Below are 16,732 nucleotides of genomic sequence, written 5' to 3' on the forward strand. Positions count from 1 at the left end.
GAAGGGAATGGCAACCTACTCCAGTACTCTTGCCTGGAGAATCCCACAGATGGAGGAGCCTGGCGGGCTGCAGTCCGTGGGGTCGCGCAGCGTCGGACGCGACTGAGCGACTTCACTTACACACACTGCGCTGTGCTGTGCTTAGCCGCTCAGTTTCCTGTGCCCTGCTTGACAACATCTTACTTCATCTCTCAGGTCTAAGACCTCCCTAATGTCAGCTGGATAAATAATGACAGCACACTCACCTTGCGGATATAGGCCTGCAGTCCCTTGACTCCATACATCCTAAAAACAAACCACATCTTCAAAGAGCGGAACCTCCGGCCCAGCGGCAGCTGCCAGTGCTGAAATCAGACACAAGACGGCAGCTCGGTGAGGACTGTGCCAAGGGCCGGCTTCCTTTTCAACTCGTGGACTGGCTTGTTTCTCCTGAAGGCAGTTAGTTCCCTGGAGACCAACCCTCTGGCTGCCACAAGGGCAAAGCTGACAGCAGAGGAGTGAGCGCTGCAGCCAGAAGCTCTCTTTACAAAGCTCTGAGATGCCTGTGGAGTGTGCAGGGACCAGACCAGTGTCGGGCTCAGATGCCACTGAGAGCAGATCGGGGAGTGTGGCCCCTCGGGCCTACAACCCAGGAGGGGTGGGAGGGGGAACTTCACTGATTTCTCTGCCTACAGGAAACAAGAAGGGCGCAGCAGATCCCCATGCCCTCTGCTGCACATGCCCCATGACACCATTCTCTAGAGCGACATGCATCTTCTTCCTGCCCCGCAAGCCGCCATGGAACACGTGGGACGTCGGACGAGCCTTCCTGAGTTTTCCTGCATTTGTCAGCTGCCCGGGTGTGACACTCTCCAATGTTGTCAAGGTACCAAAGCGAGCAGGAGTGGACACAGAGGGGACAGGGTGCAGGGACATTTGGGAAGATAAAGATAAAACCATCCTGATTTTACATGGCCACTTCCTATTGGAGCTTCTAAAGGAGATGGGGAGCACAGGGGGTTTCTCTCCACCTTCGTTCTCCGCTGGCTGCCCGCAGAGCCCAGAGACGAACTTCCTGCTGGGCAGGGGGCAATGCCACTCAGGGGGTTGGGGTGCAGGGTGGCTGCATGAGGGGCACAGCAGGCTTGGGGGGCACTGCTGCTCTAGGGAGTGCACCCCTGGCCATTGCACCCCACTTCTGAACTGCAATGAAAGCACCAGGGGTTCCGCAGAAGCTTCTCGAGTTGCAAAGAGAAACGCGGGTCCAAGATTGAGGTGCAGAAGCATCCAGCACAGTGTCACTGCTGTTTACAGCGGGCACTGTGTGGATGCACAGGCCGTCTCACTTTATCTTCCTAACCGTGCTGGGAGCACGGGTTAGTAGCTCTGCTGTTTACAGCAGGCACTGTGTGGATGCACAGGCCGTCTCACTTTATCTTCCTAACCGTGCTGGGAGCACAGGTTAGTAGCTCTGTTTTATCCATGAGAAAGCAGGCATCTAGGGGCTAATGATGCGCCAGGCCAGAGAGCCCCAGTCGTGCCCACTGACGCCCGCTGTCCTCTGTGTAGCTGTACGTTTGCAAGCTGTTGGGGAATCTTGGTAAAAATTAACCTCCTATGCCTTTTTAGAAAACCCACTGTTGCCCCACTGAGTAACTAACTAACTAGAGCCCAGTGGCCCCTTGCTTACAGGCTGCTGCACTCCCCGGCAGCCTCCGAGAAACCAAAGTGTGAATGAAATCGAACACTGGAAAGGATAGCGAGGGGAAATTAATCTCTATGGCATGAGGGTAAACATGCACGCAGTGTAACTGTGTTCATTCCGCGTCACCCTAAAATGCTGTCCCTGCCTCTCTGGGGCCTGAGGTGGGACTGGGCCAGCGTCCCCGGGAGCAGGGCCTGTGCACCCAGGCTTTCCCCCCAGCCCTGACCAGACGTAAGTCCGGGGAGGAGAGGGCTGCTCTTTTAGCCACTTTACTCCCAGCTTCGCTCCCAGCTTCGCTCCCAGCTCAGAGCAGCACCACAGCAGCACAGTGCTCCTGCCTGGGGAAGGAGGCTCGACATGAGGGCTGCCGTCTGCGGACTTCTGATGTCCCCTGACCCTGTTCTCCCGCTGCTCTGGGAATGGTGGCTCAGGCACACAGCCTGAGCGAGGAACACAGGGCCCACATGACCTGAGGATACTTCTCTGCCTCACAGAGGAATATGGGCAGGGGCAGCAGCATTCCATCCAAACCTCACATCCGCTGTCAGTGGGCTCAGTGCAGCTGCCCCCTGCCTGGCCAGACTGCTAGGGAGGACCCAGTTGGAGGGTGTCCTCTTGCGGGACCCTAGTTCCAAGAGGACCGGGAGGCAGCAGGAGTGACAGCCCGGGACGGCCCCACACGGCACTCACAGTTTAGATGACCTTGGACCTGGACTTGGGAAGATAACTCTCCCACTTACCCTGTAGTCAGTGATAAGCCCTGCAAAGGAGAAAGAAAAAAGGAACCATTAGACACATGGGTCAATTACCTGCCTCATTCTTTTCCATCATCTCTTGAACCAGACCAGAGACCACTGAGGGCAGGGGCTGGGTGTTCTTTGAGGTGATTCCCCAAGGTATCAGATTCAAGGGGGTTCCAGAGAGCAAAGCACAAGAGGAAATGCTGAATTAGCAGTGGATTCCCACTCATTTCACTTTCTGCAGTTACACAACCAGGGAAATCTGAGATTTCTTCTGTGCCCTGGGGTAAATTGGCATTCAGACTCTGTGAAGTCTTCAGCATCCATTCATTCATGTGTGGGAAGGTGAATTTGTGATACAGAAGTGATTTGAATGTAAAAAACATCAAACTTTTGATGGGAGTTTATCTCCGTGTTCTCCTTTCTTAGTCCGGATTCTGGAGCTGTGTAAATACCCAGTGAGTATCTTCCGAGTTGGCTTCACAGGGGTTATGAACAAGGCCTCGTTTGCATTTAGGTCTCCTCTCGTGCCAAAAGCAGTAAAGTCAAAGCTGTGTATAGGGAAGAACAGCGGATGAAGAATCTCGCAGTCGGGAGTCTCCACATGGGAATCTTGGGCACAGCCATCAGGTGGGAATTAGAAAGCTGTGTGTTGCAATCTGATCCTCCAGTGTCGTCCTGGCTGTCCACCTGCCACAATCCTCCACCCACCCTGGTAAAATGTGCTTGGTCCACTGGGCGCACGGGTCTGCCTTACATTTACAGGAAAACCTAAAATTGCAGCTTGTTAGGACTTCCCAGCTGACAGCTGGAGAGACCAGATGGATTAGGATCATACCAGTTAGGATCATAGTACAGTTATAGTAACAGAGGAATATGCAGGGCCATTTTGCAGGGCTCAACCTCCTCATTTCATCTGGTACCCCGAGTGGAAGCCATAAGTCACGCAGCCTAAGTCAATTCCCAAATGATGCTTTTCTTCTCTTCATGCCCCTTGGAACAGGCTCATTAACAAACACCAACAGCAGTCATCAGAGGTAACAGCACCCAAGAGTGTCCTTGGCAGGTAATAAACACCCAGTAAGAAGGTGATGTTGTAAAGGAGGATGAATGAAACACTGCCGAGTTCAGGTCCCTGCCCCATCCTGATAGTCACTAGTCAGTTTACACTGAATTACAATTCAGAAAACTAAGACAACTCTTCAGTCACAGCAGCCACATTGCCAGTGCTCAAAAGCCACCTGTGGCTAGTGACTGCCACATGGGACAGCACAGAACCACAGGACACATCCATCATTGCAGAAAATTCCACTGGACTGTGCGATAAGAAGCCTTAAAGAAGAGGAGTCAGATCAGAAGCTTCTACAGCTGAACACCGTGGTTGGAGATGGAGCCTGTGTCCCAGAGAACCTGCTTCCCCGAGGACTGGCTGAAGACCTGGTCCAGCTAGGTGCTGCCCGGTACAAGTGTTTCCTGTTAACATAAAGAATGCTAAAGCCCTCTCCAGCAGCAAGTCCCGATGATGGTGTCACTTACACTGTGGACTACTTACTACATCCCACATGCCTCAGTTCAGTTCAGTTGCTTAGTCGTGTCAGACTCTTTGAGACACCATGGACTGCAGCACGCCAGGCTTCCCTGTTCATCCCTAACTCCAGGAGCTTACTCAAACTCATGTCCATCTAGTTGGTGATGCCATCCAACCATCTCATCCTCTGTCGTCCCCTTCTCACACCTTCAATCTTTCCCAGCATCAGGGTCTTTTCTAATGAGTTAGTTCTTTGCACCAGGTGGCCAAAGTATTGGAGTTTCGGCTTCAGCAGCAGTCCTTTCAATGAACACCCAGGACTGATCTCCTTTAGGATGGACTGGTTGGATCTCCTTGCAGACCAAGGGACTCTCAAGAGTCTTCTCCAACACCACAGTTCAAAAGCATCAACTCTTCAACGCTCAGCTTTCTTTATAGTCCAACTCTCACATCCATACATGACTACTGGAAAAACCATAGCCCTGACTAGATGGATCTTTGTTGGCAAAGTAATGTCTCTGCTTTTTAATATGTTGTCTAGCTTGGTCATAACTTTTCTTCCAAGGATCAAGTGTCTTTTAATTTTGTGGCTGCAGTCACCATCTGCAGTGAGTTTGGAGCCTCAAAAATAAAGTCTGTCACCGTTTCCCCTGTCTATTTGCCATGAAGTGATGAGACTGGATGACATGATCTTAGTTTTCTGAATGTTGACTTTTAAGCCAACTTTTTCACTCTCCTCTTTCACTTTCATCAAGAGGCTTTTTAGTTCTTCTTTGCTTTCTGCCATAAGGGTCGTGTCATCTGCATATCTGAGGTTATTGATATTTTTCCCAGCAATCTTGATTCCAGCTTGTGCTTCATCCAGCCTAGCATTTCTCATGATGTACTCTGCATATAAGTTAAATAAGCAGGGTGACAATATACAGCCTTGACATACTCTTTTCCTGATTAGGAACCAGTCTGCTGTTCCATGTCCAGTTCTGATTGTTGCTTCTTGATCTGCTTAAAGATTTCTCAAGAGGCAGGTCAGGTGGTCTGGTATTCCCATCTCTTTCATAATTTTCCACAGTTTGTTGTGATCCACACAGTCAAAGGCTTTGGCATAGTCAATAAATCAGATGTAGATGTTTTTCTGGAACTCTCTTGCTTTTTCGATGATCCAGTGGATGTTGGCAATTTGATGTGTGGCTCCTCTGCCTTTTCTAAAACCAGCTTGAACATCTAGAAGTTCACAGTTCACGTACTGTTTAAGCCTGGCTTGGAGAATTTTGAGCATCACTTTGCTAGCATGTGATGAGTGCAATTGTGCAGTAGTTTGAACATTCTTTGGCAGTGCCTTTCCTAGTATGTCTTTAAACTACTTAAGATGTAAGTGGGGTGAGCAGCTTCTAAATCTGCATGTAGTAAAAACAATAAAACTAAGCAATGCATATAAGAAGACTGGTGAGAAACACAGCCACATATTAACAGGATCAACATCTGGGTGGAGGGTTAAATTCAGGGTTATGCTTCTGGCCCACCTCTTTTCTATTGTCCAGATGTACAGTTTTTATAATGAAAGAATTGATTTGAAAATCTATATACCAGGTATGACTACTATTTTCCTATTATCTGTTTTGTGACAGAAATTTCTGTCCTCAAAATAAAAAATCCCACGTTTTTTGGTTGCTCTCTGGCACAAGTCCAATGAAACAATGTCTATAAAAGTGAAAAGCAAACGTGGGAACACGTGGGGGCCACCATCACTCCTAATGCTGTTGCCAGGGCACTGACCAGTCTAGGAGCAGCAGTGCGAGTCCCCCCACTCCAGGGATCGTTGGTTCTAGTGACAGACAAGTGACCAGTGAAGGAGCCGTGGGGAGATGCGAGGGGCAGATGACTGAGCGGAGGGGCCTGGCTCATGGGGAGAGGTCTGGGAGGACATTTGTCCCAGACCCAAGTGTTGGGGGAGGAGTCCCCCAGACCCGCAGGAGGGTCGTGGCCACAGCCTCGGGGGCTGCAGTGTGAGGGGTGAAGAGCAGGGCCACGTGTGCAGACCTGAGCGGTCTTGTTTTTGACAGTTAAATAATGAAGAGATTTCTTTTTTGAGTAGGAAGGCTTTTGAAACACTCTAAACATATTTCACTTAAAATTACAGGAAGATTAGCAGGTGAGTGATATACTATATCAGATAAAATACACCCTTACATCCACTGGCCATAGAAGTTTAAAGCTGATTTTGGGTGGTTTACCTGCTAAACACAAAATAGGTCATTGCTTTCATTGATTCATAGTTTTTAAGGGGAAAAAACACAAATAACTCAGGTTGTTCATCTCTAACAGCCATAGCTGTTTTGTCAGTCAGAAACTGCCTTTCCTTAAACATAGAGTAAAATTACTTTAAAGAAATTCCTGGAGTAATAAACTTTACTCAGTTGCCTTTGGCTCAAACTCTTTCTGTGGCTTGCAGGCTTTTAGTTTCCTGACCAGGGATGGAACCAGGGCTCTGGCAGTGAAAGCAATGGGTCCTAACCACTGGACCGCCAGGGGATTTCTGAGAATTCCTTCATTGTTGAAGAGCAGCATTTTGCAAGATGTCATGATCACTGAGGTTTTCATCATTCAAACATGAAATGCACTTTTAAATAGAAGAGTTTTTGACAGTTGGGTCATAATTCCTCACGGCTTCATGCCAATGCCATTACAAAAAACTAGAGTTTATTTTTTAGAGCAGTTTTAAGTTCTGAGCAAACCTAATCAGAGGATGAGTGTTTGCAACTGATGTGCTCCATGAGATGGTGGGGAATGTTAGGAAGGTGAACGCAGGTCTGATCTTCCCATGGAGATAGCACAGGGTGGGGTCTGGGCAGGAGGGAACGGGCTGTGCCCTGACTTCCATCCCTGCTGCTCAGTGCTCCTGCCACCATCACCAAAGCTGCCTCAGTTTCCAACCCATCCATTCCCACTCTTTAGGGGGAGGGTGGGGTCGAGTGATCCCTGGTGTCCTCTGTCATCCGAGGAAACTTGAGGAGAAGCTGGCACGAGTTCCCAGACTCAGCCTGTCCTTCCTTCCTGGGGCTCACAGTGGTCAGCATGGCACCAGCCGGGGACTCTGCGGGTTGGGGAGTGAGACAGCCCCCTCCCACCTGGAGGCTGAGTCTTACGGGGACAGACAGGCGAGTATTAATAAATAAGCTCCCCAGCCTGTGTATGACCATGAACGGGCACAGTGGACAGGGCGTCTGTGCGGGTCGCCTCATGCATCTTATCTTGTCTGGATCTCAAGTAATCATGATTTTTTTTTTAACGGAGAGACTTAATTTTTAGAGATCACATTCACGTGTCGATCCCACCCCAGCCTCGCCCACATCCTCTTCCCTGGCCCTTGGCCCACGTCTTCCTTTCCTTTTCTGCCCTGATGGTGTCAGCTGCTGTTGCTCAGTTGCTACGTTGTTCCTGACTCTTTGCGACTTCATGGACTGCAGCACGCCAGGCTTCCCAGCCCTTCACCATCTCCCAGAGTTTGCTCAAACTCGTGTGCAGTCTGCCCGGCTCTGCCCCGGCCCCCCAGGACTGTGGCTGTGATGCTTGACCCTGGCTCCCGGACGCTGCGGCCGCGGCCGTGATGGGAACAGACTGGAGGAAGCTGGGCCCAGCTCACCTGAGTCCTGGTGGCTGTGCCTCAGATAGACTGGGTCCAGCCTGAAGGCTCCGGTCAGGTCTGTCCTCTTTTTCACCCTGGTTCGAGACAATAAGCAACAGGACTTAATGAGGGGGCATCTTAGGGTCCTCTCCTCCTGCACTTTCTCCTCCCAGCTCAGTTGGGGCCTACTGCTCCCTGACACCCTTCCTAACACCCCCACCCAGAATGTGCATGCCCCTTCCCTAGCCTGCAACACACATTAACCTCCAGAGCCCTGGGCCCCTGCAGTGGGGGAGGCATGGTATAATAAAAAAAATAAGTAGTTAGCCTTTGTCCCTGGTTCTGGCACCCAGCTCCTGAAACCCTCGGGACAACAGCTGGATGGGATCAAGCCTGGGCAATTGGGTGGCTTCAGGGTCCAGGTTGGCTGCCAGGAAACTAAGTCTTGATTGGAAGGGCAGAAGTTTGAATTCTGCCCCCTGATCTCCGAGAAAGGACTTGAGATAGATCATCACCAACGGCTAGTGATTTAATCAGTCATACCTGTATATGGGAAAGACTCCTTAAACCCCTACACGATGGGGCGCAGAGAGCTTTGGGGCAGCTGAACCACATGGGCAGGCTGGGAGGGACCCATGCCAGGCAGGTACTGGGGCTCTGTGCCCCCCAATCCCACCCCTGCCTTGTCGTAGACATCCCTTCCATGAGCCATTCATTCAGGTCCTTATAATACACCACTAAATATAAATGAGTTGTTCTAGCCAACTGTCAAACCTGAAGGAGCAGGGGAAGGAGTTGTAGGAACCCCCAACTTTACAGCCAAGGTGAATGCAAGCGTGGGTGGTTGGGACCCGGGACATGTGACTGTCTTGCCAGGTCTGTGCTTACTCGGGTGTCAGAGCTGCATCAGGTTCAGGGACATCCTGCTGGTGTCTGGAGAGCAGGGGAACCGGGGTCTGGAAGAGGAACCCAGCAGGTTGGAGTCTGTCCCTCTCTGTCCTTCCAGGCCTGGCACAGCCCCCGCCGTTGATGGGCATCACAGGCAGGTGTGTGATGAACAGGGACTGTCAGGCAGGAGGCACTGCCTGAGCCATCCCAGACCTTCCCTTCATGCCTCTGGGCACCTCAAAGCCATTGTGTGCAAATGCAATCCTGGAGGCAAACTAGAGGAAGAGCCAAGTCTGGTGGCACTGAGGCTGGAAGCAAATGAGAGTCCCTGGAAGGTGAAACCCACGGGCATGAAGTAGGAAGCCAGGATGCAGCTCACAGAGGAGGATCAGGGAGCAAGGGGCTCTAGCTGATTTGAAGAGACTGCTTCAAAGCCTTAGAAGACAGTGAATTCCAATAGTGCGCCACGTTGCATCCTGCAACGTCCTGAGACCAAAGACTTTGTCCCCTTCCCAGAAGCAGCAGAGGAGGCTGGGAAGGGCAGGAAAGGAAACCGGAGATGTGAAATTGACAGCCAGGGTATGGGATCTGAGATTATGGAGATGAGAATTTCTTCCACCCAGATGGAATCATGTTTATTTTTTCAGCTGTACCTTTTATCACCATTCACTATCCTCCTCCCTCAATTTTCATGAAGTTGAAAATGGTTGCAATTTATTTTTTTCTGTGAGACCATGTTTTTAAAAAGTGTCTTTTGCAGAGTGAAAAAAAAGAAACCCAAAACAAAAAACTGCAGTGAGCAGTCACAAGCTGTTTGGGGCTGACCTGGGGGGAGAACCCGAAGCAGGGGCTACGTGTGAGTAGTGTGTACACGGGCCAGGCTGCCTCCCTGGCCTTGGGGGACCATTTCCTCTGGCCTCTCCATGATGGGGAAGGTCAGGCCAGGCCACAGAGAGACAGGAGAGAAAGGGCGTAGAAAGAGTATTGCTCTCAGCAGACCTCTGCCCTTTCTATGTAAAGTCACACTGCCCTCTCCATTGACACTAGCAATGACTTTGTAGCTGCTTTTTTTAAATTAAAAATACTATACGCCATGTTAAAGCGATGCAGAAAGGTATAAATAATAATATATCCACCTCATCACATGTGAAACAAAAGTTGCCCACAGGTTAGATCTCCCCTACACGTCCCTCCCCTCACTGCCCGCCCCTCAGGAGGCCATGAGGCAGCATGGGGGTTTATCACACCATTGGGTTCTACCGAATTTTCTGTGCAAATCACTAAGTAATCTAAGGTATTGTTTCACACATTTCTAAGTAAAACACAATGCAAATATAAGTTGTTTAAAGGTAAACGGCACCTCTCTCTGTGTAATTTTTAGAATTTGCTTTTTCTCCTAAAACTATACCTGTGGGCTCCTGACCTGGTCATCCACAAGGTCCTTGCTCACTTATCCACTTTTGCCAGCTCCCCGCAGGGCACTGCGGTAGTGGATCCCAACCTGTCCCTTCCCTTACTGTGCTCCATGTGCCCTTGGACGGACGACACTGTGTGGATGCTCCTGGTGTGTCAGGGACAAGCTGGGGATGGCGGCCTAGTCGTGGGCCAGCAGGAAAGGTGTGGTCCTGCAGCCTCGTGGGGCAATGACAGGTGCTCCTAAGGACCCGCAGCCCACGAGCCCGATGATCCGCGTCCCGGCCGACTTCTAGCCAGGGAGACACTTTTCCACCATTGGCAGTGCTTCCTATGCCTCAACGTGCATTTCTAATCACTAACAAAGTTGAGTAGCTTTGCCTCTATGAAGAGGCCACTCCCATTTCCTGTTTGGTGAGGACACATTTGTTCATTTACTGATTAGGCTGTGTGCCTCGGTGTGGTAGACAGGATCGTAAAAATGTGGTAAATATTAGGAATGCTGATCCAAAGGCTTGTTTGTGGGCCTCTGCTGGCCTCTGCCTGGCTGTGTCCCTCCAGCGAGCGTGGCTCGGTCAGTGTGGGGAGGGGCGTGGTCCTCACCAGTCCTGTGTTCACGCTTCTCTTGGTGTCCTGGGCCCCTGCAGATATTAGGCTCCACTTTCTCGAGCCCCACAGCAACGGCCAGAATATTTACTAGAATCCCACTGAGACCTGATATTGAGTCCGCATCTCCGTTTAGTTAGATCTCCTGGAATGACTTCCCAAAAACTGTGTCCTTTTCTTCATAAAAATCTTCACAGATTGCAACCTATTTATTCACAGTAACTTTTCTTGCTATTATAAAATATTTTCTAAAAATTTTGACAGCAAACAGTAAAAATCTGTAAAGAATTATCCTTCAATAAAAAATAATTTTTAAAAAGACATAGAAAAAAATTTACACATGCTGTTAATCATACGTGTAAATAAATGCAACCTTAAAAGTGTTGTGTATCCAGAAACCTTGCTGTGTTCTCTCAATAGTACCTTCTTAGAAGATTCTGTTTTCACTGGCAGACACTCACCCCATCTGGGAAGCGCGAGTTCTGTGGCTTGCAATCTAATCCTTACACTGTCGCTTCTCCGTTGGGTCCAACTGTGCAGGTTGGGAAAGCACAGCGCAGCCGAGGGTGGGCATTACAGGGATTGTGATTTTCTTTCTTTAAAGGCACTGCTTCTAATATTTTACCACCAAGAATATGTTTGCTGTAGCTTTTTTGGTAGATTTTCTTTCTTTATTAGATAAAGAAAGTTCGTTTCAGTTCCTCTTTTACTAAGAGCTTTTGTTCTGTATGTTTTAGAATTTTTATCTATTGCTTTTTCCATATTTAATGGGATGATAACCTTTTTCCTCCTTTACTGTTAAACATGATCAACGACATTTAAAAATCTGATAGGTTTAAACCACCCTGGGGTATCTGGAATGAACACATTTTGGTCATGATACACCAGCTTTTGTTTTCCTTTCAGTTCAGTTCAGTTCAGTCACTCAGTCGTGTCTGACTCTTCGCGACCCCATGAATCGCAGCACGCCAGGCCTCCCTGTCCATCACCAACTCCCGGAATTCACCCAGACCCATGTCCATTGAGTCAGTGATGCCATCCAGCCATCTCATCCTCTGCCGTCCCCTTCTCCTCCTGCCCCCAATCCCTCCCAGCATCAGAGTCTTTTCCAAGGAGTCAACTCTTCACATGAGGTGGCCAAAGTACTGGAGTTTCAGCTTCAGCATCATTCCCTCCAAAGAAATCCCAGGGCTGATCTCCTTCAGAATGGACTGGTTGGATCTCCTTGCAGTCCAAGGGGCTCTCAAGAGTCTTCTCCAACACCACCGTTCAAAAGCATCCATTCTTTGGTGCTCAGCCTTCTTCACAGTCCAACTCTCACATGCATACATGACCACAGGAAAACCATAGCCTTGACTAGACGGACCTTTGTTGGCAAAGTAATGTCTCTGCTTTTGAATATGCTATCTAGGTTGGTCATAACTTTCCTTCCAAGGAGTAAGCGTCTTTTAATTTCATGGCTGCAGTCACCATCTGCAGTGATTTTGGAGCCCCCCAAAAATAAAGTCTGACACTGTTTCCACTGTTTCCCCATCTATTTCCCATGAAGTGATGGGACCAGATGCCATGATCTTTGTTTTCTGAATGTTGAGCTTTAAGCCAACTTTTTCACTCTCCACTCTCACTTTCATCAAGAGGCTTTTTAGTTCCTCTTCACTTTCTGCCATAAGGGTGGTATCATCTGCATATCTGAGGTTATTGATATTTCTCCCAGCAATCTTGATTCCAGCTTGTGTTTCTTCCAGTCCAGCGTTTCTCATGATGTACTCTGCATATAAGTTAAATAAGCAGGGTGACAATATACAGCCTTGATGTACCCCTTTTCTAATTTGGAACCAGTCTGTTGTTCCATGTTCAGTTCTAACTGTTGCTTCCTGACCTGCATACACATTTCTCAAGAGGCAGATCAGGTGGTCTGGCATTCCCATCTCTTTCAGGATTTTCCACAGTTTATTGTGATCCACTCAGTTAAAGGCTTTGGCATAGTCAATAAAACAGAAATAGATGTTTTTCTGGAACTCTCTTGCTTTTTCCATGATCCAGCAGATGTTGGCAATTTGATCTCTGGTTCCTCTGCCTTTTCTAAAACCAGCTTGAACATTAGGAAGTTCACGGTTCACGTATTGCTGAAGCCTGGCCTGGAGAATTTTGAGCATTACTTTACTAGTGTGTGAGATGAGTGCAATTGTGTGGTAGTTTGAGCATTCTTTGGCATTGCCTTTCTTTGGGATTGGGATGAAAACTGACCTTTTCCAGTCCTGTGGCTACTGCTGAGTTTTCCAAATTTGTTGGCATCGAGTGCAGCACTTTCACAGCATCATCTTTCAGGATTTGAAATAGCTCAACTGGAATTCCATCACCTCCACTAGCTTTGTTCATAGTGATGCTTTCTAAGGCCCACTTGACTTCATATTCCAGGATGTCTGGCTCTAGGTGAGTGATCACACCATCGTGATTATCTGGGTCGGGAAGATCTTTTTTGTACAGTTCTTCTGTGTATTCTTGCCACCTCTTCTTAATATCTTCTGTTTCTGTTAGGTCCATACCATTTCTGTCCTTTATCGAGCCCATCTTTGCATGAAATGTCCCCTTGGTATCTCTAATTTTCTTGAAGAGATCTCTAGTCTTTCCCATTCTGTTGTTTTCCTCTATTTCTTTGCATTGATCACTGAGGAAGTTTGCCTTTAAACATCATTGAATTTTGTTTGCTAAAATTTGACTTAGAATTTCCACATGTAATTTTACGAGCTTGTCCTGCAGATTTTCTTTCTCAGCTTCTCATGTTTTTTTGAGATTTTTTGATGTGGACCATTTTAAAGTCTTTATTGAATTTGTTACAATATTGCCTCTGTTTTATGTTTTGGTTTTTTGGTATGCAGATCCTAGCTTTCCAACCAGGAATGAAATCTGCACCCCCCACATTGGAAGGCGAAGTCTTCCACTATGATTGATAAAGGCTTGAGAAAGAACATCAAGAAAAGAAGAAGAGATGGAGAAATTGGAAAACATGAACTAAATGAAATGGGATCAATGAATGTAAAACAGACAAAGTGAAACAAACTAGATAAAAGATCACCAAATAGTCCAGTTGTTTTAAGACATGGCTGCTCATTAGAAACATACCTGGAGTTTTGGAGAAAATTTTAGAATCTAGATGCATAGCAGAATTATCTTGGAATTTTTTGAAAAATACAAATGCCCAGGTATTGCTTTTTTTTTTCTTGGGAGGCTGTCTTAGCCACTGAACCACCAGGGAAATCCTTTTATCTGGTTTTAGAATCAAAGTGACACTAACTTCATGATAAGTCTATGAATTACATTTGTAATTAGACCTGTAGATGCCTTGACAGTTTGGTAGGACTTGCTATTAGAAGAAACTGAAGGTTTCTGTTGTGTAAACTGTCCCTATTGACACATTTTCCTTAGGGCTATGAGATGTTTTGGATTTCCTGTTATTCTGATGACATGTTTTGTAGTTACTGCATTGCACATGGTAGGCAGTTCTGGAGTGCTGTTGCGCACGTGCTCCCTGTTGTCTAAGACCCTGAGCATTTGTGGTGTGTCCTTCTTGTGTTTCCAGCGTGGCTGACTGCACCCTCTCCTCTATTCTGGCCCCTCTTTCTGGAGATCATCTGTTTTACGAGGCAGGGCGAGGGCCAGCACGTGGCTCTGTCGACCTCGGCTCCTGTTGCCTCACTTCCTGTTTCATGAGCGTCTCTTCGTCTTCAGTACCTCCCTCCTTCCAGTTTGGGAGTGTCTATTCTGCGGCTGTTTTTTGCTTCCTTTGGGCTCTCAGTTCATTACTTCTTGGCTCTGGTCTTTTCTGTTTAAGTCTGTTCTCCAAGCCCTGCTTTACTGTGGGCCACGACTTCTGTCCCACCTGCATATTCATTCAAGTCTTGAGATTTCCAACGACCTGTTTCCTTTTGTCCACTGGGCCATGGCTCCAGTGGTCTGTGGTGGTCTGCTCTTCAAAATGTAGGTCCCAGCTTTGCTTTTCCTGAAGAAGTTTCATGATACTACAATGAGGAACATTTTATTTAAACCAACGAATGGGCGTGTACATGCATGTGTGCAGACATGCACACGCACACACACACGAACAGAAACACCCTTTATAGGTACCAAAGTCGCCCCACCTCGGATGGGCCTGACAGTGAGGAAAACCTGTCCCTGTCACCAGACACATTCCTGAGGGAGGATCCTGAGGAGGAGGGGCAGGGGCTCCTGTTTTGTGCAGAAAGTATGGCTTCTTACATTTTTAAAAAAAAATCTACACCACCTTATGTGTAGGGCTCCCTGAATGAGGGCTCATGTTAGCTCTTCATGCCAATAATGCCATCAAGAATCCAAGATGCCAAAAGCACCAAGACCACAATGCAAAGAGGAGATTCACAGAAAACTGTGCCGCCCTGCACAGCATCTAGAATTACATCTTACCATAACCAGAGTGATTAAAAATCTTCCCAAGTAACTGAACTTTTAAAAAGTCCACTGTGACAGGAGTATACAAAAGCTTTAAAACTAAAAAAAAATGATTTTATTTGGGAAAAAAACCAAGTATTTTTAAAGGCAGAGTAAAACATGCCCTTGGTGGAATTTGAGACTTTCTTTGGAGAAAATCTACTTTTAAGAGACAATAAGGTCTTATCACTGACCTAGAGCCAGACATCCTGGAATGTGAAGTCAAGTGGGCCTTAGAAAGCATCACTACGAACAAAGCTAGTGGAGGTGATGGAATTCCAGTTGAGCTATTTCAAATCCTGAAAGATGATGCTGCACTCAATATGCCAGCAAATTTGGAAAACTCAGCAGTGGCCACAGGACTGGAAAAGGTCAGTTTTCATTCCAATCCCAAAGAAAGGCAATGCCAAAGAATTCTCAAACTACTGCACAATTGCACTCATCTCACACGCTAGTAAAGTAATGCTCAAAATTCTCCAGGCCAGGCTTCAGCAGTATGTGAACCGTGAACTTCCTAATGTTCAAGCTGGTTTTAGAAAAGGCAGAGGAACCAGAGATCAAATTGCCAACATCTGCTGGATCATTGAAAAAGCAAGAGAGTTCCAGAAAAACATCTATTTCTGCTTTATTGACTATGCCAAAGCCTTTGACTGTGTGGATCACAATAAACTGTGGAAAATCCTGAAAGAGATGGGAATACCAGACCACCTGATCTGCCTCTTAAGAAATGTGTATGCAGGTCAAGAAGCAACAGTTAGAACTGGACATGGAACAACAGACTGGTTCCAAATAGGAAAAGGAGTACGTCAAGGCTGTATATTGTCACCCTGCTTATTTAACTTCTATGCAGAGTACATCATGAGAAACACTGAACTGGAAGAAACACAAGCTGGAATCAAGATTGCTGGGAGAAATATCAATAACCTCAGATATGCAGATGATACCACCCTTATGGCAGAAAGTGAAGAGGAACTAAAAAGCCTCTTGATGAAAGTGAGAGTGGAGAGTGAAAAAGTTGGCTTAAAGCTCAACATTCAGAAAACGAAGATCATGGCATCTGGTCCCATCACTTCATGGGAAATAGATGGGGAAACAGTGGAAACAGTGTCAGACTTTATTTTTTTGGGCTCCAAAATCACTGCAGATGGTGACTGCAGCCATGAAATTAAAAGACGCTTACTCCTTGGAAGGAAAGTTATGACCAACCTAGATAGCATATTCAAAAGCAGAGACATTACTTTGCCAACAAAGGTCCGTCTAGTCAAGGCTATGGTTTTCCTGTGGTCATGTATGCATGTGAGAGTTGGACTGTGAAGAAGGCTGAGCACCAAAGAATGGATGCTTTTGAACTGTGGTGTTGGAGAAGACTCTTGAGAGCCCCTTGGACTGCAAGGAGATCCAACCAGTCCATTCTGAAGGAGATCAGCCCTGGGATTTCTTTGGAGGGAATGATGCTGAAGCTGAAACTCCAGTACTTTGGCTACCTCATGTGAATAGTTGACTCCTTGGAAAAGACTCTGATGCTGGGAGGGATTGAGGGCAGGAGGAGAAGGGGACGACAGAGGATGAGATGGCTGGATGGCATCACTGACTCAATGGACATGGGTCTGGGTGAACTCTGGGAGTTGGTGATGGACAGGGAGGCCTGGCATGCTGCGATTCACGGGGTCGCAAAAAGTCGGACACTACTGAGCGACTGAACTGACTGACTGAAGGTCAGAGCAGTGGTGACTGCAGCCATGAAATTAAAAGACGCTTACTCCTTGGAAGGAAAGTTATGACCAACC

General features: G+C 47.5%; 1 protein-coding gene across 3 annotated transcripts in view; it reads right to left on the minus strand.

The window, feature by feature from the left end:
- The window catches only part of DDC (dopa decarboxylase), a 106,353-nt gene that overhangs the window by 10,885 nt on the left and 78,736 nt on the right, over positions 1-16,732 (minus strand). For all 3 annotated transcript variants that reach the window (XM_070369911.1, XM_005909966.2, XM_070369912.1), the window contains exons 10-12: positions 7,593-7,669; positions 2,425-2,444; positions 246-344 (exon numbers count right to left, since the gene is read on the minus strand). In XM_070369911.1, the coding sequence (XP_070226012.1) occupies positions 246-344; positions 2,425-2,444; positions 7,593-7,669 (196 nt within the window). The remainder of the gene's footprint in view (positions 1-245; positions 345-2,424; positions 2,445-7,592; positions 7,670-16,732) is intronic.

The sequence above is a fragment of the Bos mutus genome, chromosome 4, assembly GCF_027580195.1.
Source record: "Bos mutus isolate GX-2022 chromosome 4, NWIPB_WYAK_1.1, whole genome shotgun sequence".
Classification (NCBI taxonomy): domain Eukaryota; kingdom Metazoa; phylum Chordata; class Mammalia; order Artiodactyla; family Bovidae; genus Bos; species Bos mutus.